The following is a 22,066-nucleotide window of genomic DNA, read 5'->3' as shown; positions in this document are numbered from 1 at the left end:
AAGTGATCAAACTGTCCTAATTACAATTACTCACCCTGAACTCCAGCAAGCTCCAAGCATTTGATCTGTTTGCAGAATACAAGTGCGACCCTGATGCATCTTAGCCCATTTCAGAACAAAGTTTTAGACACAGCTTCTCTGTTGGACTTTGCATCCTCTTTCAAAGAGTGGAATCTTTACTGACGACACTGTTGGCTAATGAACTAGAGGCTGTGTGGATAATATGTATGGCCTCATAGCAAACAGTCAATTGTACAGAAAACAAAGTCAATGAGGAAACACCTATTTAAACCACAGAAGAAACAGAAGTAATTGGTGAAACTACAGGAGCTCGATAAGAGCAGGAATTTTTTTTCCAGAAAAATTCAGCGAGTGGAGGACAGTTCCATATCATGTGCTTCAAGTCCTTCTCAGTAATTGTTAATATATGCAACCTTTAAAGAGCTGCAATAGTTATGAGCAGGCCAAAAACTCAGGCAGAGCAAGATGCCATTGCTCACTTCAAAACAGTTTAAACTCTTCGGTCGTGGAACAGATTTTGAATGAAATATATTAAATGCAGTATTTGAAATATACATTTAGTTCTATTAAAAATTGGAGAAATACATAAGACGAGTCCAACACATACCTGATCCCTAAGTCTATATTAACTCCATCCCAAATTACCAACCTGTCAGTCAAGTGTTTACCCCCATTGATTCAAAGCCAGAGTCCACAAAGTCAGTACTACGTCAGGACAAGATGTTTCTGGGGCGGGGAACCACACCGGAAGTGGTTTTGTGCTCCAGTTCTATGGTAAGTGTGCACTGGTTGGCAGGAACGCCACTGGCTGCTGGGGTCACTGATTCATTCTGGTAACTGTTGGACTGACCTCCAGCAATAACCTTGACACAAGCAGTAATGCTTAATTTGAAGAGAATTTTCAGAGATACAGGTCATTTGTGCCAGCTAATCTATGCAAGTCCCCATGCACCTCTTCCCAACTTAATTCATCTAACCCTGCCCACATAACTTTTTACTTTCATGTGCTTATCTGATTTCCCCATAAAGAAATCGTTCCTATCCTACTCAACTAATCCAGGTGCTTGTCACTTCCAGATCCTATCTACTGAAAGGGTTTGGCATTCAGAAGGAAGATGTGGTGGAAGAGTGTTGGGTGGATACCAGCTACGGGCCACGTAGATTTGGGTTGGGCTACCTCACCCAGTTAAATAGTCTTACTGGTAAAATAAATTGGTTTATTATTGCCACATGTACCGAGGTACAATGAAAAACTTTGTTTTGCATGCTATCCAAATAGATCATTTCATTACAACAGTGCATTGAGGTAGTAAAAGGGAAAACAATAACAGAATGCAGAATAAAGTGTTACAGTTACAGAGAAAGTGCAGTGCAGGCAGACAATAAGGTGCAAGGCCATAACTGGTCACCTCTGGTTGGTCTCGCACTGAAAGACAACCCATGTCAGAGTGCTGGGTGTTCTACACTGAGGGTTGGAAGGGAAGACAACGGAAAGTGTAAGAGGTTGGGGAATACAAGATTAGTTTTATGCCATTTCAGTTCTGCTACACATGTTCCCAACATGAGCATGTCTATGAGCTTTAGTGTGTTTCAGTGCCAGTTAAGAAGCTTCGTAGAGACAGTCTCAGTGACAGAAGTAGAATTAAATGCTACAGGATTGTCAGCAGTATCTGATGCCTAAGTGAATGAGTTTCACTCAACATTACCAATCGGAGTGCTTTTCTTCCAAGTATCTCCATCTGGACGCTTTCACATTCTCAAGATCATTACAGGGTGCATAAAAAGGTATTAAACATTGGTATGATCAGCATGAGAAAATGATGATGAAAGAAAGAAAAATCCATTTGATTAGTAAACTTAGGGGTGGTGTGGGGTCCGATAAAACTCACCAGCCCACCTGTTTATTTCTACACTTGTGAAAGGGGCAGGGGATTAGCTCCAAGACTTGGACCTAGACTCTAATGCCTGATTTTCCTCCCACTCTCTGACCCCCACAGAAATAGCAACTCACAAGAACGGAACCCAGATGAGCAGGAACACCACAGGTTCCGATCTGCCAGAGGCGCGATTCAACTCATTCAAGCGTCAGTTTTAGTTTCCAGCTCCAAACTGCAGATTAAAACACTGCAAACCACATCGCAAATTGCAGAGAAATTGTTCTGCTTCAATTAGCAATTCTAAAACTTTCCTCAAATTAGGCTTCCCTTGAATGAAATAAAAACCTGCCCACATTTTGAGGCTGAGCATCAATTTAACTTTAATTGATTTTATTTAAATTAATCATTTAATTCTTCATGTTGCATGGGAGCAGAATCTTCCATCACATCATTACTGGATGCAGGACAATCTCTGCAATAAGTAATTAGAGTGTGAAAGAAGATTGACAACATTCATTGAATTGGGGAGAAAAGAAGCGGGAATCACAACATCATTTGGCTCAGTTTATGGATTGATGTGCTGTGCTGAATCAAGAATTGAGCAGGGGAATGCTTTGAACATCTAAATGCTGTACAGAGTCAGGTTGAACGGCAATGGGACCACAGTGAAATCCCATGTAGTAGGAAAGGGTTTATTGGAATCCTATCAACTGGAATGATTGTGAGGGTTTTATTGGAATCCTGCATATTAAAAGTAAAAACATAGATTGCTACAGATGGAAACAGGTCATTGGCCTACTGAGTCCATCAACAGCCCACTTACATTAATCACACATTCTCAGCAGCTTCCTCTAGATTCTACTACTCACCTATACACTAGCAGCAATTTGCAGCAGCAATTAACCTACCAATCCACATCTTTAGGATGCAGGAAGAAACCGGAGTATCTGGGAAACACACAGGGACACAGGGAGAACATGCAAATTCCAAACAGACAGCACCCGGGGTCAGGATTGAACCCAAGTCTCTGGCACCGTGAAACAGTTGCTCTACTAGCTGTGCCACTGTGCCGAGTGAATGGGAACAGCTTCGATTCCTTTCCGAAAGGATGCGGTTTGGGCGAGGGAAGAGCAGGGCGTTCGGCGGCATGGCCAGCATTTATTGCCCATTCCCAAATTCTGGAGAAGGTGGAATGAGCCACCTTACCCTGATATAATCTTCAAGGTGAAGGTATTCCCAAGAATCGTTGGGTATCGAGTTCTAGGATGCAGACCTAGTGCTAATGAAGAAGCAGTAACACGTTTCCAAATTAGGACAATGTGCATATTGATAAGAACATAGGTTCTGGTATTCCCACACATTTACTGTCCTTGTCCTGACATATGGCAGAGGTTGCAGGTTTGGAAGACATTGTTATAGTATCCTTGTAGCTGATTCGCACCACAGCAAACAGGTTGAGGGAATAAATGCTTAGAGTGGTGGATGGGGTGCCAAGCAAACATGGCTTTGGCCTAGAAAGCATCAAACTTCCCAAGGCTAGTTGGAGGTGCACTGGTCCTGGTAAATAAAATGCATTCCATCCTACTCCTGGCTCGTTTAAGGGCTTTAGGGAGTCAGGAAGTAAATCGTTCACTAGATTCTGATCCACTCTTGTAACAATGTATGTGGGCGGTCCACTGAAAATACTGGTCTGTCTGATCCTGTGACTGCAAGAGAGTGATGGTGAGGACTTGGACAGGTAATGTCATTAGATTTCTACATATTAGGAGTATAGAAAAAGTTTTATTACAAGTTAATTTCACACATCTTACATCAAGTACCAACTATCAACATGGTCTCTAAACTAATGCAAATCGAAATGGTGCAAAACGATGTTAAGAAAGGCGTGAGACCAGCCCATGTAATGGTTTACCTGTGTGAACCCGGTAGTGGGTCTCCAACTGGTGCTTCAGGCTGAACTTCTTCCCACACCCATTGCACTCGTAGGGCTTTTCCCCAGTGTGGATGCGCTTGTGACTCTTCAGAGTACACTCATCACGGAAGCAGCTCCCACAGAATTCGCACTCGTAGGGGTGGTCACCTGGGAGGAAGAAGAATAAGAAAAATCAGGAATCTCCTCAAGATGACAAAGCTCCTCGATAAATTATTCAAACTTTACCCGGAATTCATTTCTCATGTTTTGTTTGATCCAGAACCTTGCATAAGATCAGATCAGATCTTTATTAGTCACATGTACATCGAAACACAGTGAAATACATCTTTTTGTGTAGTGTTCTGGGGGCAGCCCGCAAGAGTCGCCACATTTCCGGTGCCAACATAGCATGCCCACAACTTCCTAACCCGTACGTCTTTGGAATGTGGGAGGAAACCGGAGCAAACCCACGCAGACACTGGGAGAACGTACAAACTCCTTACAGGCGGTGACCGCATTTGAACCTGGGTCGCTAGTGCTGTAAAGCGTTACGCTAACCACTACACTTACCGAGAAGAATAGAATTTGCTGCAGCTGATATAGGGATGAGCCATGAAAAAAAGAGGAGAGAACATTTGTAGAGCAAGGAAGGACATGACTGAGAGTGGCCCTCTCTGAAGTTAGCTGCCTGCCTGAGGTGGAGGCAAAAAATCCCACAGTATCATTTTGCTGAAGAGCTGGCATTCTTCTGACTGCTCTGGCCAACGTTAATCTGGCAACATGTCCTGATTGTTCTTTTGGAACCTTATTGGCTGCAATTAGCATTAGCCTAAATAATAAATCACATTTCAAAACCCGTGAAACAGTTGAGAGTTTTGAGAAGTTTGAAATATAATAAAGAATTGCTTGGAGACTAAGCCTTTCTTCTAATCTTATGCATTTATTTTTCACTGTCTCAATTTACATTTACAAGCCCTGCTCACTGTGAAGATCCAGTCATTATCACACTGCCACTTATGAAAGCTTGCTGTGAACAAATTGGGTCCTGGTTTTCCCCACAGTACAGTGGGAACTACACTTCAAAACTAATTCATTCATTGTAAAGTTCTTTGAGGTGTCATGTTGTTGAAGTACAATATATTTCCCTTTTTGTTCAGCATTTTACAACAGCAAGAAGGTGATCCCAATTTAGTTACATCAGATGATGCTATGGAAACAGAGCTCATGAATGTAAATTGAACAGAGTGAAAAATGAAAGGATAAGATGAGGATGGATTTGTCTTCAAGCAATTCATTATTTCTCTGACATCTCAAAACTGTTTCAACTGTTTTATGAGTTTTAAGAGGTGATGACTTATTATTTGCTAATTATGGCCACCAAGATTCCACAAGAAAGATTAGGTCAGGTTTGCACTTTTGACTCATTTTTGGGTTTCAAGATGTTCAGAGTTTATGCCTTTCAATGTAATGAAGAACAGTAATTCTTACAGACCCTGAAGCCTCCTCCACCATTCAATGATTTGATCATTGTCCTCCACTCCAATTTCCTGCCAGATTCCCACAACCCACAATTCCCTCCGATAGTCTGAATTTTTATCTCAGCCTTGAAAGTTTGGAAAGGGTAAATAAAACCAAACTGAAGATTAAGGAGAGGATATGGATGTATTTAAATAAAATAATTGGACTATTTCAGCAGAAATTCACAAATATAATCTGGATTAAATGTACCATCATTGATCAGATTACCACTCCTAATCTAACTCCATCTTTGCCCTGGACTTGAAGTTTGTGAACCTTTCAGTCTTCTCTTCACCCTGCAATTTGCAAGCTTATAAATTGTATTTGTAGCCACCTTATGATTTACCTTATCAGCCCTCTCATTCTTTTCAGCTTTGCTGTGTGTTGCTCTGTGAACCTCGGTTTAAAGGATTAGGTGTACCTGATTCTTTCTTACATTCTCACTACCTTTACACTACATGTGCCACTTTGATCCTTATCATCACTAGCTCTTTAATATTCTACCCGTGCAGCAGATATCAGTGCAGAGTTTCACTGATGGCTGCATCATTTACAGCCTTCTGTTTTGATGTATGGTTTGCGGAAGGTCTTTGAAATCTTCCAGAAAACAGGGAGCAATTAGTACAATCATTCCTGCCATATGGAGGGGGCTGTTAGCACAGAGGTTGGGAAGACATTGACGCAAAGACAAATAGGAATTTATGTTTAATTTCTGTTTTTCTTGTGAATGCTGCTTATATGATGCTATGTGCCTGTGATGCTGCTGCAAGTAAGTTTTTCATTGCACCCGTGCATACGTGTACATGTGCATAAGACAATAAACTCAACTTTGAATCCATGACAGCTTTTAAAGGGGAAATGAACATAAAAACTGAAGATGTTGGAAATCTGAAATAAAAAAAGAACAGAAAATTGCTGGAAACACTCAGCATCTGTGGAAAGTGAAACAGTTAATGTTTCAGGATGGAGATCCTTCGTCAGAACAAAGGGTCTTAGATCTGAAAATATTAACTCTGTTTCTCTCAGCTTTATAATGGGATTTGATCATTCCTGCACAGTGTTTGACAGCATGGCAGGCAAACAGGAGTGGCTGCAGGTACAGCAGTGATGGATTGGACACTTCCAGACTATAAATTGACATCATTCAGTGGAACAAAGGAAATTACAGTGACATGAGAGAGGAGCTGGCCCAAACTGATTGGGAGAGTAAGCTAGCTGGAGGGACGGCGGAGCAGAAATGGATGGAATTTCTGCAAGAAATAAGGAAAATGCAGGATAGATATATTCCAAGAAAAAAGGTTTTGAATGGAAAAAAGGCACAAATGTGGATAACGAGAGAGGTGAAGGCTAAAATAAAAGCAAAAGGGAGGGCATACAAGGAAGCAAAAATTAGTGGGAAAACAGAAGACTGGGAAACTTAAAAACCTGCAGAAAGAAACTAAGAAGGTCATTAGGAAAGATGAATTATGAAAGGAAGTTGGCAGATAACATTCGAAAGGATACTAAGAGTTTTTTTTAAATATATAAGGAGTAAAAGAGAGACACGGGTTGATATAGGACCAATCGATAATGGTGCGGGAGAGATTATAATGGATAATAAGAGATGGCAGAGGAACTAAATGAGTATTTTGCATCAGTCTTCACTGTGGAGGACATCAGCAATATACCGGTTAGTCAGGGGTCTCAAGGAATGGAACTGAGTTCAGTTAAGATTACTAGAGAGAAGGTGCTAGGAAAACTAAATGGACTAAAGACTGATAAGTCTCCCGGACCAGATGAGGTGCATCCCCGGGTTCTGAAGGAGGTGGCTTTAGAGATAGCGGAGGCATTGCTGACAATTTTCCAGGAATCGATAGACTCCGGCATGGTTCCAGAGGACTGGAGGGTCACAAATGTAGTTCCACTGTATAAGAAAGGTGGGAGGCAGCATAAAGGAAATTTCAGACCTATTAGTCTGACGTTGGTGGTGGGAAAGTTATTAGAATTGATCCTCAAGGATGAGGTTATGGAATACCTAGAGGCGCAAGGCAAGATAGGTCCAAGCCAACATGGTTTCGTGAAGGGAAGATCCTACCTGACCAACCTATTGGAGTTTTTTGAAGAAATCTCAGGTAGGGTGGATAAGGGAGAGGCGGTAGATGCTGTGTACTTAGACCTTCAAAAGGCCTTCGACAAGGTGTCGTACAAGAGACTGATTAATAAGATGAGGGGTCATGGAATTTCAGGTAAGATAACAGAATAGGTGGAGCATTGGCTGGTTGGCAGAAAGCAAAGGGTGGGAATAAAAGGATCCTGTTCTGGTTGGCTACTGGTTACTAGTGGTATTCCACAGGGGTCAGTGTTGGGGCTGCTTCTTTTTACCCTGTATATTAACGATTTGGATTATGGAGTAAATGGTTTTGTGGCTAAGTTTGCGGATGACACCAAGATAGGTGGAGGAGTAGAGAGTATTGAGGAGACAGGAAGGTTGCAGAGAGACCTAGATAGTTTAGAAGAATGGGCAAGGAAATGGCAGATGAGATTCAATGTTGAGAAATGTGCAGTTGTACACTTTGGAAACAGAAATAAACAGGCAGATTATTAGCTAGAAGGGGAGAAAATTCAAAGTAGAGAAGTACAAAGGGACTTGGGGGTACTCTTGCAGGATACCCTAAAGGTTAACCACCAGGTCGGATCGGTGGTAAAGAAAGTGAATGCTATGTTGGCATTCATTTTGAGAGGTATAGTGTATAAAAGTAAGGAAGTGTTGATGAGGCTCTACGGGGCACTAATGAGGCCTCATTTGGAATACTGTGTACAATTTTGGGCCCCATATCTTAGGAAGGATGTGCTGATGTTGGAGAGGGTTCAGAGGAGATTTACGAGGATGATTCCTGGAATGAAAGGGCTTACATATGATGAGCATTTGTCAGCTCTTGGACTGTACTCACTGGAGTACAAAAGAATGAGAGGGGACCTCATAGAAACATTTAAAATGTTGAAAGGACTGGACAGAGTAGATGTGGCCAAGCTGTTTCCCTTGGTGGGTGAGTCCAGGACCAGAGGGCACAATCTTAGAATTAGAGGGTACAGGTTTAAAACAGAGATGAGGAGAAATTTCTTTAGCCAGAGGGTAGTGAATTTGTGGAATCCCTTGCCACGTACAGCAGTGGAGGCTAGATCATTGGAGGCATTTGAGGAGGAGATAGATAGATATCTAATTAGTCAAGGTATCAAGGGATATGGGGATAAGGCCGGAAATTGGGGTTAGAATAGTTTTTTTTTCATTGTCCCCCCCCCAATTTCTCATTTCTTTTTTCCCCCTTTTCTTTGGAGCAGACTGGATGGGCCGAATGGCCTACTTCTGCTCCCTTGTCTTGTGATCTTGTGCTCCATTGCAATACTTCGCCAAACGATCAACATAATGAAAGCAGACCCTGTTATAATAATTCTCCTACTTGTAGCCAACTTTGGCAGTAAGCATGTATCACACATGAAATTCACACGGTCGCGCCTCACAAAGACAACTCTCTAACACTTCCCGATGGCCAACATTGCCAGCACAATTGGGGATGGCCTCACGAATTAATCCGAAAAGTAAAAGTGACCTGATCTGATACTTTCCCAGCTCTCCAAGGAGAGGAGACCAAATGCATGCCTAGATAAAGCAGTGGAGCTTTGACAATAATCTGTTAGTCGGGTAATAGCAAGACATGCCTCAATTCTTCCTTCCAATTGGCCCATTAAGCAGCTGGATCATTTCAGCATGCTTAATCAACACTGCATAACCTCAGTCCTGGGAGAGAATCGAGACATGCTGCAGTTTTGTCCAGGATGATGGGAAGTAGATGCAGATTTAAATAATATAGGTTTGAGAACCTGATGAAAGATCACCGATGCTAACTAACTTTGTTATTCTCTCTACCAAAGGTTCGGTCCTGCAGGGGTTCCCAGCATTTAAGATGGGAACAAAATTGGAGTTTACTTCCAATTGGAAAAATCATCTCATTGTAAAATAGATAACTTTTAGGGAGGTTAGAAGGTAGAGTCCTTTATCCTGATGCAGCCAAATAAACAACATTTAATACCTTAAACTCCCTCCGAACAGCTCTGTATGAGATGTAATGGCAGACGCGAATCTTTAAAGTATGATTTTAATCTCTCACTGTCCATGCCTTCCCCAAAGACTGCACTGAAAGGACCTCAAACAGTTCGGCACTACATTGGGAAGCCTGTTCACTCAAAGCATGAGGCGAGGGAAGCCACGGAACTACATACACAACAGAATGACTTCACACAAAATGTGAGTGACAGAGGTAACGGAAACAATTTTTCCTTCTTATTATCTAAAATTCTCCCCAGTCAAAACTATCTGCAAGGGCTGCTAAAACATGATCCAGCAATCAGCTGCTGTTGACTATTGGTGTAATTTTTCTTGGCTGAAATAGCTAATGCTTTTGTTTATGTCACTGCTAATAACTGCACTATGTTCACCCTCGAAACCGTGCAAGTATAATTAAGTGAAATGCAATGAGCAGATGTGGGCTTTTTTGTACCCTGCATATTCTAGCAGATGGTGCAAGGCTGCTAGGCATGTAACGTTCTCTACATGTCAATACATTACTTAGCAGCTAGGATTTTAAACCATCGGCAGTGACCTACACTTTCCATTGCATTGATGTCAAGCTGCACTTGTGGCTTTGCATAAATTGCCCTTTCCCTGATTCATACTGTCAACTCCTTTCTTCTGTGTGCCTTCTCCACCCCACCCCCACCACTTCATTTCTTTAAAGCAGATGAGACTGAACAAATGTTTTAAAAGCCATATTCAATCTGAATTGGTAAAAGCTATCGAACACAGTTTCTGAAGATGTCCAAGGTTCTTCCATTTATTTTCACAGCTTGTCTTGTCACAGTTTTATTACAGCACAGAAGCAGGCCCTTCAGCCCACCACGTCCACACTGACCATAAAGGCACCATTTATATTAAATCCATTTTATTCTCCCCACATTCCCATCAACTCCTCCCGGATTCTACTACTCTCCTACACACCAGGGGCAATTTTACAGTGGTCACTCAATCTACCAACCTGCACACCTCTAGGATGGAGGGAGAATCCGGAGGAAACCCATGCAGTCAAAGGGAGAACGTGCAAACACCGCAGAGATAGACTGGAGGTCAGGACTGAATCCGGGTTGTTGAAGCTGTGAGGCAGCAGCCCTAAAGGTGTACCGCTGCACTGCCCCGTTGTTAAATGTGAGTGATCGTACAGCTCTGATGCTCTCCAAGGCTTTTGTTTGATATGAAGGTCTGCTCTGTGGAATCTTATAGCACAGAATGAGGCCATTCAACCTATCATGTTTTACTGGCTCTTTAATAGTGCTGTTTGAATTGTCCCACATCCTGACACTCAGTTGTTAAAGAACAGGAAGAGGTGACTTGATGCATTGAGTCTCTGCTGGACTCCAGTAGAATGAGCTCATTGGTCCCATTCCCCTTCTCTTTCTCCACAACCCTGCAATTTATTCTCTATTAAATACCTGTCCAATTCCTTTTTGAAGGCCTTGATAGTTATGCATTCACCACCCTTGCAATATAATGAGTTCTAACAAATACGTACGTTGAATACACAAGTTTTTTTCCTTGCACCTCTCTTACTTTTTATCAAAATGTAAAATCTGTGCCTTCTGGTTCTCGAGCCAATGGGAACAGATTCCCTCCATTTATCCTGTTGTAACCGGTCATGACCTTCTACATGTCTATCAAATCTCCTCACAACTTTCTTTGCTCTAAGGAGAACAATCCCAGCTTCTCCACTTTATCCTTGCAGCTGGAATCCCTCATCCCTAGAACCACTGAGTACTGGCCGACTGCCATCCGAGTTAATATTTGTTAATTCAGCACAGACTACAGACTGAACTAGGAGACTCCTAATTCAAGGTCACACCAAATGTATATAACCCCCATTCCTTTACAGTGACAGCTTCAGCTCAGAGGTAGGATTCTAGCACTAGGACCGTCTCACAACCCTGGGCTTGGACAAGGACACTCTTGAAGCAAATTACATTTCCAGAGTCTGGAGGTGAATCCAAACCAAAGATCTTCCCATCTGGTTAAGTACACATAAACAGCCAACAGCATTTTTTCAAAGAATAGATGGACTTCCCCCAATATCCTGGCAATCTTCAACTAACACCAGCAAAGATAGCTCAACTGTACTAGTTGCAAGTTCATAGCTCCCTGAAAATGGCTTACACAGGTTGATAGGACAGTAAAGGAGGCATATGGCACGCTTGCCTTCATTAATTGAGGCACTGAGTTCAAGAGCCAGGAAGTCATGCTGCAGCTTTACAAAATTTTAGTTAGGCTGCATACGGAGTATTGCATTCAGTTCTGGTCACCCCATTATAGGAAGGATGTGGAGGCTTTGGAGAGGGTGCAGAAGAGGTTTAACCAAGATGCTGCCTGGATTAGAGGGCATGTGCTATGAGGACAGGTTGGACAAACTCGGGCTGTTCTCTCTGAAGCGGCGGAAGCTGAGGGGAAATCTGATAGAGGTTTATAAGATTCTGAGAGGCATAGAGTAGACAGCCGGTATCTTTTCCCCAGGGTTGAAATATCTAATACTAGAGGGCATGCATTTCAGGTGATAGGGGTTAAGTTCAAAGGAGATGTGTGGGGCAAGTTTTTTTGTTTACACAGACAGTGCTGTCTGGGATGGTGGTGGAGGAGGCAAATACGATAAGGGCTTTCGAGAAGCTCTTAGATAGGCACATGAATGTGAGGGAAATGGTAGGATATGGACATTGTGTAGGCAGAAGGGATTAATTAAGTTGGGTATTTTATTACTAATGTAATTGGTTCGGCACAACATTGTGGGCCGAAGGGCCTATTCCTGTATTGTACTGTTCCATGTAAGAAAAGATTTCCAGTGTCAAAGCCCAGTAACCAGGAAAAAAAAGCACACAATTATTTTATTTACACACACGCGCACACACGCGCACACACACACACGCACACAGAGCTTCAATGATTTGAACAGCATTGCCATAAGTCATCCTGGAATGAGATTCATTGGAACATACAAAATAAATAGATGAAGGGGAAAAATTTACAGGGGAATTTGGGATACTTAGAAAATGTGTACCAAGGGCTTACACAGGCTTCGTGGGCCAAATAACCTCCTTCAGTGTTGTGAACCAGTTATTCCTCATTTGTTGTTGGTCAGATGTGATATTATTCAATAGGCTGCCAGGTCCCCTACATAACAACAGGATCTACACTTTAACAGGAATTCATTGGCCGTGAAACCACTGAACACAAGGCAGAAATTATACAAGCCGTTCATTGTTTCTGCTTGGCCCATCTGGAATACCTTTCCTTTTTAATGCAAGTGCGTTTCCAAGCAAGAGATTGATCCCTGCGACATCTGATGACTGCCAGAGGGACAAGGTTTACTATTACTCTCTGAATTTGATCCGAAACAGATTCTGGACAAGTTGGTGAAAGGGCAGAGTACGTTTAATGAAGAAAAATACAAACGTTCAGCCTTGTTTTTTTGGCAGAGCTTTTCATTTGGGAAAAGGGTTAAAATAAAAAGGACTGTTGCCCCTTTTAAGTAAAAGTATGGTGCTGTTGCTTGGCAACAGTCAATCGGAGGCAGAAGTGCGAGTGAAGGCTTTAGAGAAAAAAAATTTGATATCTGGCAGGTAGTTATGTCAAAGTGCTGCTTAATGAACTCAACATCAGGTGGATCAATTAACAACCACCCCCATCCCCCCTGTCCAGAGATCGGCACCTGTGCATTACCTGGTGCCACTGTTGCTGAGGTATCAGCGACAACCAACCAGCAGTGAAACACAGCAGCAAAACACAGCAGCCAGACAGCTGAAGGTTTATTGTGCAATAAGATCCATCAATGCCAAGGGCTCTGGACTGGTCTGCAGAGTCAGGTACTATAGGCAGTGTGCAGTAAGCAGCAAACAGCCCCAAACTGAGGTGCAGGAGAAGAGTCTCATCTCAGCAACAGGGCACTAGGGTTTCCCCTAGGCCACTGCTTTTTGGCTGTATGCAATTCTCTACACCCCAAATATCCAAACACCAGTGAGAATGCACACATACACAAATCTGCCACTTCTTATTTTATAAAACAACAAATTAATCTAATTTCACAGAGACTGTGGTTTGATTTCTCACCTAACATTATGTAAACTCATTCAAAATCCTACTGGTCATACCTTACTTGTCGCATCCCATCTGCCTGATGATGCCGAACTTCGCGTTACTGCCATCGGGGAGGAGGTACAGGAGCCTGAAGGCTCACACTCAAAGTTTTAAGAAAAGCTTCTTTCCCTCCACCATCAGATTTCTGAAGGGTCCATGAACACTACCTCATTAATCCTCTTTTGCACTATTTTTTTATTTTGTAACTTATAGTAATTTTTATGCTTTGCACTGTACCGCTGCTGCAAAACAACAAATTTCATGGCAAATGTCAGTGATAATAAACCTGATTCTGATCATACTCCCCCACTTGAGGCCAACATGATGGTTTTATTTGGATCTGGCCACTGGCTGTGGTCCAGTGATAAACTGGCATTTTATTAGCTCTGGGCAGCTGTGTTACACGTTAGGGTGTCTGTAAAGAACAGTGTGTCCCAAGCAACTCAGCTGAATGGCATGCAGTGGGCTACTGTCTTATTGGGGAGAGGGTTGATGGATTGGGGCAGAAGTGTAGTGTATCAAGGTAGAGGAACAAATCCCTATCTGAAGTACTTGGTGTATTCCCTATTGAGTTTAGTCTTCATCCCAAAACCATTTACAGTGAGAAATACTAGAAGAGACTGCAGATGCTGGAATTTGGAGGAACAACAAAATTCAAGAGGAACTCAGCAAGTCAGGCAGCATCTGTGGAGGGAAATGGACAGTTGACATTTTGGGTTGAGATCCTTCATTGGGCTGTAAGTGTTAGATATTGTCTGTCACATACAAAGAGCAGCTTTTCTCATTATTGGCCCATTGGTTATGGATGACTAAATCAATCTTGGTTTCAAATACAAGAGATTGGGTGACCACTGCATGCAGTTCTAAGAAAACTCAACTATAATCTGTGTAAATGGAAGGCAAATGTTCAGATCTGCAAATTCTAGATGATCTGAAGGACCCCCCAAGCAACTCCAAACCCACTGCAGCTTCCTGCCTCAAACTGTTCTGATGGCAAATTATTTCATCTGATTCATGCACAAGAGAATCAAACTTCAATCAAATGCAGTATTTCAGAATCACCAATGCCGTTTCAGTATCTTCTAACAAGTTGTTCACAATGTTCCAGTCATTTCTGTTAAATGGAATCCCCAGCACTATCTTGACGTTAAAGTGTTTGTGGACCACGACATCCACAGGTATGTGTGAAGCTAGCCTGAAAATGACAAGATCATCATTCAATATTTATGGCAAATTCTGAATGGTTTTTCAAAAATAAAAATCCTAAGAGAAAGCAGACCATTGGCTAGTGCATTGCAAGGACCTGGAGTGCACTGCCTTCAAGGATAAAGAAAGCAGATTGACAGAAACTTAAAAAGGGGAATTGAATAAAATGGAGCAGAAAGTTAACTGGACATGACACATAAACACTGCAGTTACTACAGTTGGTCAGAAGCAGGTATTCTCCAATGAGCGAGTCATCTTCCCATTCACCAGAGCTTTTCCACTATTTATAAAGTGCAAATCAGGAGTTTATTGATGTTCTCTGGGATATGTGCAGCTCCAACACCACTCAGGAACTCAATGCATCAATCATTCAAGATTACAGCCTAAAACAGGAGAATTCAACCAGGTTTACAATGTCACAAAAGTTGGTGATGATGCAAACATGTTACCAAAGTCAGTCTTTGACAGATGTAAAGTTCAGGAAAACAGCACGAGTAGAGATTTAGAAGTAATGCAGAGTCTTTCATTCCGCAAGGGTGGTTTTCGAGAGGACGTCAGGCTGTGCAACTGCTCATCTGTTGTAATTGCAGCATTGTAAAGAAAATGGACAAAGTGTTCATTACTCTGCTGGAGAATATTTACAACTCCTGCAGGTGTCCCAAATTCTTAAGTGAAACTGCACTAACTGCACTAGAGGGAATCAGTTCACTTTTCAATGAACATCCTGCACAGAGTGATACAGCATGAAAACAGACCCTTCAGCCCACTGACAACCATCACACACTCACCTACACTAATCCTATGTTATTTCCCTCACATTCGCATCAACATCCCCCAGATTCTACCACTCAACTAATACACTGGGCATAATTTATGGTGGTCTATTAACCTACTAACCTGTGCGTCTTTAGGATGTGGGAAAAAAACTGCGGCACTCAGAGAACACCACTCCGGACAAGGAGGACAAGCAAACTCCGCACGTACAGCACCAGAGGTGGGGATTGAACCCGGATTGCAGTCATTCTAGTAGCCGTGTCACTGTCCCATCCATGACTACTGCACTCCTCCAACTGCAGCTCCTTCCACCCCTGATTTCCTTCATTCCACCTAGAGGCCTAGCTATGTTGTTAAACTCAGTAACTCCACACTTGGAGCATTGCATACAATCGCCTTGATATAGAAGAGACATCATTAAACTGGAAAGAGTGCAGAGAAGACTTACCAGGACTCGAGGGCCTGAGTTATAGGGAGAGGTTGGGCAGGCTAGGACTTTATTCCTTGGAGCATAGGAGATTGAGGGGTGATCTTATAGGGGTGTATAAAATCATGAGGGACATAGATAGGGCGAACATACATAGTCCTTTTCCCAGGGAAGGGAAACTAAAATCTATAGGTTTAAAGTGAGAGGTGAAAGATTTATAAAGGGACCTGAGGGGCAACTTCTTCATGCAGAGGGAGGTGCGTTTCTGGAATGAACTGCCAGGGGCAGGTACAATGACAACATTTAAAAGACGTTTAGATAAGTATACAGATTGGAGGGGTTTAGAGGGATATGGGCCAAACGTGGGCAAACAGGACTAGCTTGGTGGGCACCAGGGTCAGCATGGATGAGTTGGGCTGAAGGGCCTGTTTCTATGCTTTATTACTCTACAAGGCACTCTCTGGACTTTGGTGGTGCTGGACTGGTGGATTTTCTGGACTATTGGATGTTATTTATTACCCCGATAGACTTTTAACTCACCTTTTTTTTAAGGTATTACACAGTATCGTAGTACATGTTTCACTGAACTCCAGACAGCAATAGTTGAATAATGGATTATTGGATGTGGCAAATGTATAGGAAGGCAGTGATGTACTTTGGAGCTACACTGAGAGAGACTGCAATACAAATAAAGGCAGGCAAGACAAGTGACGATCCCACACCTCTCCTTGGTGCAGGGCACTATCACTTCTCAAGTAGCAGAGGGAATTGCTGCAAAGATTCACTGTGCTGGCAAACAACAGCTTGGAGTAGAAACCAGAATGATTGCTCTTGGTTTCAACATATTAACAATGTGGGTCATTAATATTTAGAGGATATTACGTCCGTGCTTTTGTGGTAATCAAATAACTGCATTCGTTCTGAGCTTTCTGAAATTGCCTTTCTGGATACAAGACATGGTGCCCCTGGTTTAATTTCCCTCTGGGGGCCCTCTAGTGTTCAGTTACTAGTAGCCATTTCCAAAGCACACCTGTGGGTAAGATGGGAAGTGTGAAACAACGTGCTTGAATATAATATGGAATCAACCAGGATCAGCTGCCCTTGGGCTGAAGACCTGTCTCCCTACTCCAAATAAGTAGAGGCCCCGATAGGCAAGAAATGCAAAGCCGCTCACAGTTCCTTAAAGCTTGCCCACAGGACCCATCCCCATGCACCTCCCAACAAAGTAAACTCATTTAAGGCAAAATAAAAGTCTGTGAAATGATTGGAAACTCGATCACACTCTGTGAAAATGGACCTATCTTGGGGTTTTGTGTGAATTAGCAGCGATTGCATTAATTGTTTCTATTTTAACTGAAACATTAAATTTCTATTGAGTTAATTGCCACTTTAATTGCAATCAGCATTTCAGATGGGAACTCATTCAATGTTCAGTTGTTGATTTGCTTCATCGCAACTGAATTTCATTTCCAAGCTGCTTTGGACCTATAATTATGTCTGTACAAGATACAAATTCCCACATCTTGTCCTCTGTCACACGTTACTTGTTTTGCGTGAGGACCCTTACAATACAAGACGGAACACAAATTATTTAATGGCGAGCGAGTTTATAACAGCAAGATTCTTGGTAAATAAACAAACACTCGGGGCCACAGATCCCTGCTCTTTAATGCACGCTGTTGTGTTACCTACAATGGATCACAGGGACCTTAAAATGCACTGCTTGAGGTGTGTTGTTAGAAACTCAGGAGCCAGGTTGTGCAATGCAATGACTTGCAAAAGAACAGGAAGATTATTTACCTATGACTGTACAAAGGGAGGCCATTCAGCCCACCATGCTGGCTCCCAGCAGAGCGATCTCAGCAGTCCCATTCCTCCTTCCTTTATTCTCCCGTGTCCATCAACTTCCCTTTGATTCCATTGCTACTTATTTACAATAAGGGGCAATTTATAGTAAACATTTAACCTATATGGGGAAACCAATGAGACATGGGAGGAAATCGAACTTTCTGGTGGAAATTCATGCAGTCAAAGGGAGAACTAGAAAACCGAACACACACAGGGCTCCAGGTCAGGACTGAACCTGGTCCTCAAGCTGCTAGGCAGCAAGACCAACTGCTGTGCCACTGTTTCCCTAATGGCCAGAAAACCTGCTCTTTGGGTGTTGGTTGAGGGATACATATCCAACGGAAGTGGGGAGAAGTCCTCTGCTGTTGCCTGAAAGAGTTCCCTGGGATCGTTAAGCACACACTTCATGACTGTCAGCTAATGAAGTGGAAATTCTCACCTGGAGCTGAGAGTGCCACTGACTGAGCCTGGTTCACAAATACTCTCAGCTCTTTCTTTCAGGTCAATGTTCTCTGGAATCACTCACATCATCACTGGTCTTTTGCACATTAACCTCTGGCTCCCTGTTACCTAACCACAACCTACCTCTCAATTAACTTTGGGCTTTTTAATGCAGGCAGTGATCCTTTATCAGGAACCCCTCCTTCCGTAGCAGGGCAGCCTTTACCACAAACTGCCCCCATGTTCTGTTCCTGTGGAAGTAGCAGGAACAATGGGCCGAGGGGCCTGTATTGTTCTATGTTCTACGTAACAAGGCAGTGCATCTGGTAAAGCCACTACCTCACAGTGCCAGGGACCCAAATTCAATCCTGACCTCAGATGCTGTCTATATGGAGTTTGCACGTTCTCCCTCTGACCACATGGGCTTTCACCAGGTGCTCCGGTTTCACCCCAAAGATGTGCTGATTGGTAGGTTAATTATCCACTGTAAATTGCTGCTAGTGTGTAGGTGAGTGGTAGGATCTGGGCAGAGTTGATGGAAATGTAGCGAGAATAAAAGAAAATGGAATTAATGTAGGATTAGTGCAAATGGGTGGTTGATGGTCAGTGTGGACTTAGTGGGTTGGAGGGACTGTTTTCATGCCACACTTTTCTATGACTCGAAGAGCACATTTAATCGGAACTCCCATACCTGTGTGAGACCTGAGATGGCGTTTCAGTGCTGTGTGGCTCGGGAAGGTTCGGTTACATTCACTGCAAATGTAGCTGCGAACACCAGCGTGCACCTCCATGTGCTGCTGCAACGCGATCTGTGTCTGGAAACGCTTCCCGCAAAGCAAGCAGAAGACCGCCATGTCGGTACCTGTGGAGCAACACACACAATAACTAGGATGCTCTGGTTAAAAGAAGAAATAATCCCAACCATTCTATTGCAATCAGCCAATGACCCATGTCTTTATTACTGAACAAAACCAGCCAGCAGTTTCATGGGTGGAAGAAATGTCCATTGAGTTGCAAATCTTTATTTATACCATTCACACCGATAGACCCATTAGTTCTTTTTTTTAAGAAAATGACTTTCTGGATTTCCTCACTAATTACCCAGTAATTCCTCATGGGATCCTTGGCATTTGCTGCCATCCCTCTCAGAATTGAGACAGCAAGTCTTCTGGAACCATTGCAGACCCAGCAGGGAAGGTACCAACTGGGGAACTTCAGGATTTTGATCCAACAACAGTAGAGGAAGAGTGATGCATCGAGAATTCAGGACAATATGTGACCAAGTCTATACCTCTCGCTGCCTTGGTGAAGCAGCAAGTATAATCAAAGACCCCACCCACCCGGGTCATTCTCTCTTCTCCCCTCTCCCATCAGGCAGAAGATACAGGAGCTTGAGGGCACATACCACCAGACTCAAGGACAGCTTCTATCCCACTATGATAAGGCTTTTGAACGGCATCAATCTCATACAATGAGATGGACTCTGACCTCAGTCTATACGATGAGATGGACTCTGACCTCACAATCTACCTTGTTGTGACCTTGCACCTTATTGCACTGCACCTTCTCTTAGCTGTGACACTTTACTCTGTACTGTTATTGTTTTTACCTGTACTACCTCCATGCACTCTGTACTAACTCAATGTAACTGCACTGTGTAATGAATTAACCTGTACAATCTGTATGCAAGACAAGTTTTTCACTGTACCTCTGTACAAGCGACAATAATATACCAATACCAATCCGGTTATGACCTTGCACCTTGTCTACCTGCAATGCACTTTGCTGTAGCTGTGACACTTTACTCTGTATTCTGTTATTGTTTTTACCTTGTACTACCTCAATGCACTGTGTAATGAATTGATCTGTACGAACAGTATGCAAGACGAGTTTTTCCCACTGTACCTCGGTACGAGTGACAATAATGAACCAATACCAAAGGAACTTGGAGGTGGTGGTGCTCCCATGGACCTGCTGGTCCAGTGTTACAGCACAGAGGTTTGAGGTTAATTGATGAAGAACTGTGAACTAGTGAAAGGAGGAACTTGCATTTATGTGGTGACACTCAGATCCACAGGACACCCCAAAGGCATGAAAGCCACTGAAGGACTTGCGAAGCATAGTCAATGTTGTAACGGGGTCCTCGCACCTTAAACCAACAAAAGGCAAATGTCTTCTTCACTGGGATGAGCATTTTGCAGTTCAAAATTCTGCATAAAGACTGATGAAATCATTGGAAAGCTTCAGTTAAGGTGTGTACGTCTCAATTATTGGACCACATTGATTTACAGTGGGGCTGCAATGGTTAAGTAACCAGAGGCCAGAGATCGCCGAGTTCAAATCCCACGTCGGCAGATGTGGAATTTAAATTCAGTTAATAATCTGGAATATGGAAAAACACATAGTACTGAGGACATAAGAACTACTGAATTATCAAAAAATCCACTTAGTTCATGAACAAATGTCAGGAGAGGAAAGCCATCTTGATCTGGTCTTGCATGCATGACTCCAGGTTCACCCCATGCAGTCAACTCTTAAAGGGTCCAGAAAGCCACTAAGTTAGAGGTAGCTCATCACCACCGAGAGTCAAATCAGGGATGGGCACCAAACGCTGGCCAAACAGTAACACCTACATCCTGAAAAAAAGTGATGGTGTCATGACATAGCCCAATGCAACCTCAATGAGTTAAGCACAGGCCAATATACTGAACCCACAATGTTAGTGATATCGGTGTCCCACTAGTCAGTCCAATCCCTATATGATGGCCACCAGGAAAATGGAAGTGAAGAAAATTGGAAAGAAACCAAGAATATTCCTGACTCAGAGGGTGGTGGGTATATGGAACAAGCTGCCAGAGGGAGTGGTTGAGGCAGGTACAATTACAGCATTTTAAAGACACTTGGACAGGTTCATGGATAGGAAAGGTTTAGAGGGATATGGGCCAAACACAGGCAAATGAGACTAGCTCAGGAAGGAAGCTTGGTCAGTGTGGATGTTGGACGATAGGGTATGTTTCCATGCGTACAACTCTCGGACTATTAATGCAAAGCCTAGAGATATAATCTACCTTCACCGCCTCTGTAATGTACTATTATTGCAGTTTATTCCTCACCATTGAGGTGACAAAATTTACTTATCTTTTACAAGCAATATGAAAGTGGGCTTGTGGATAAGGGAAATGGGCAAGATATTTTTGTCACAGCCTCCACGTTCTTATGGGATAGATGTCTGTCAATAAGCAGCTGCAGTTCAGCATTGTGACCGACAAGTGATTCTAGTTAAAGCAAAAGGAACATCGCAAGACAGAAATTGTCACAGAGACTGACACAAATGCTTCTTCCCAGTTTGCATTCAAACACAAAGCAGAATTGTACAATAGACATTCTTCCCATAAAGCTCCAACACCACTCTTCATTGTAACCTCTGTCTTCAGTAATATTTCTCGATCAGTAAATGAGCCTGAAAACCCATAAATCCCAAGGACCTGATGATTTACACCCCAGAGCTTTAATACAGGTGCCTGTGGAGATAGTGGACACTATTTATCATCTTCAAAAATTCTACAGATTTTAGAATGGTTCCTGCATACTGGAGGGCACCAAATGTGACCCCAGCATTTAAGAGGAGACAGAGGAAACCACTGAAGGACCGACCTGTGACCTGACATTGCCAATTGGGAAAAAGCTGGAATTTATAATAACGTGTGTGATAACACGGTGCTTAAAAAAACAATGGTATGATTGAGCAGAGTCAATGTGGACTTAGGGACAAGAAATCAAATCTAATTGATTGGAGTTCCTTGAGGATGTATCCAGTAGAGTAGATGAGTTGGTGCCGC

The 22,066-nt window shown here is 42.7% G+C and overlaps 1 protein-coding gene across 10 annotated transcripts in view; it reads right to left on the bottom strand.

The window, feature by feature from the left end:
• zbtb16a (zinc finger and BTB domain containing 16a) overlaps nucleotides 1–22,066 on the bottom strand; it is a 204,967-nt gene that overhangs the window by 2,607 nt on the left and 180,294 nt on the right. For all 10 annotated transcript variants that reach the window (XM_052039749.1, XM_052039757.1, XM_052039758.1 and 7 more), the window contains exons 5-6: nucleotides 18,919–19,089; nucleotides 3,811–3,978 (exon numbers count right to left, since the gene is read on the bottom strand). In XM_052039749.1, the coding sequence (XP_051895709.1) occupies nucleotides 3,811–3,978; nucleotides 18,919–19,089 (339 nt within the window). The remainder of the gene's footprint in view (nucleotides 1–3,810; nucleotides 3,979–18,918; nucleotides 19,090–22,066) is intronic.

This window comes from Pristis pectinata, chromosome 27 (assembly GCF_009764475.1).
Source record: "Pristis pectinata isolate sPriPec2 chromosome 27, sPriPec2.1.pri, whole genome shotgun sequence".
Lineage (NCBI taxonomy): Eukaryota > Metazoa > Chordata > Chondrichthyes > Rhinopristiformes > Pristidae > Pristis > Pristis pectinata.
The sequence above is the reverse complement of the archived record's forward strand: the minus strand, read 5'-3'. Positions and strand labels throughout refer to the sequence as shown.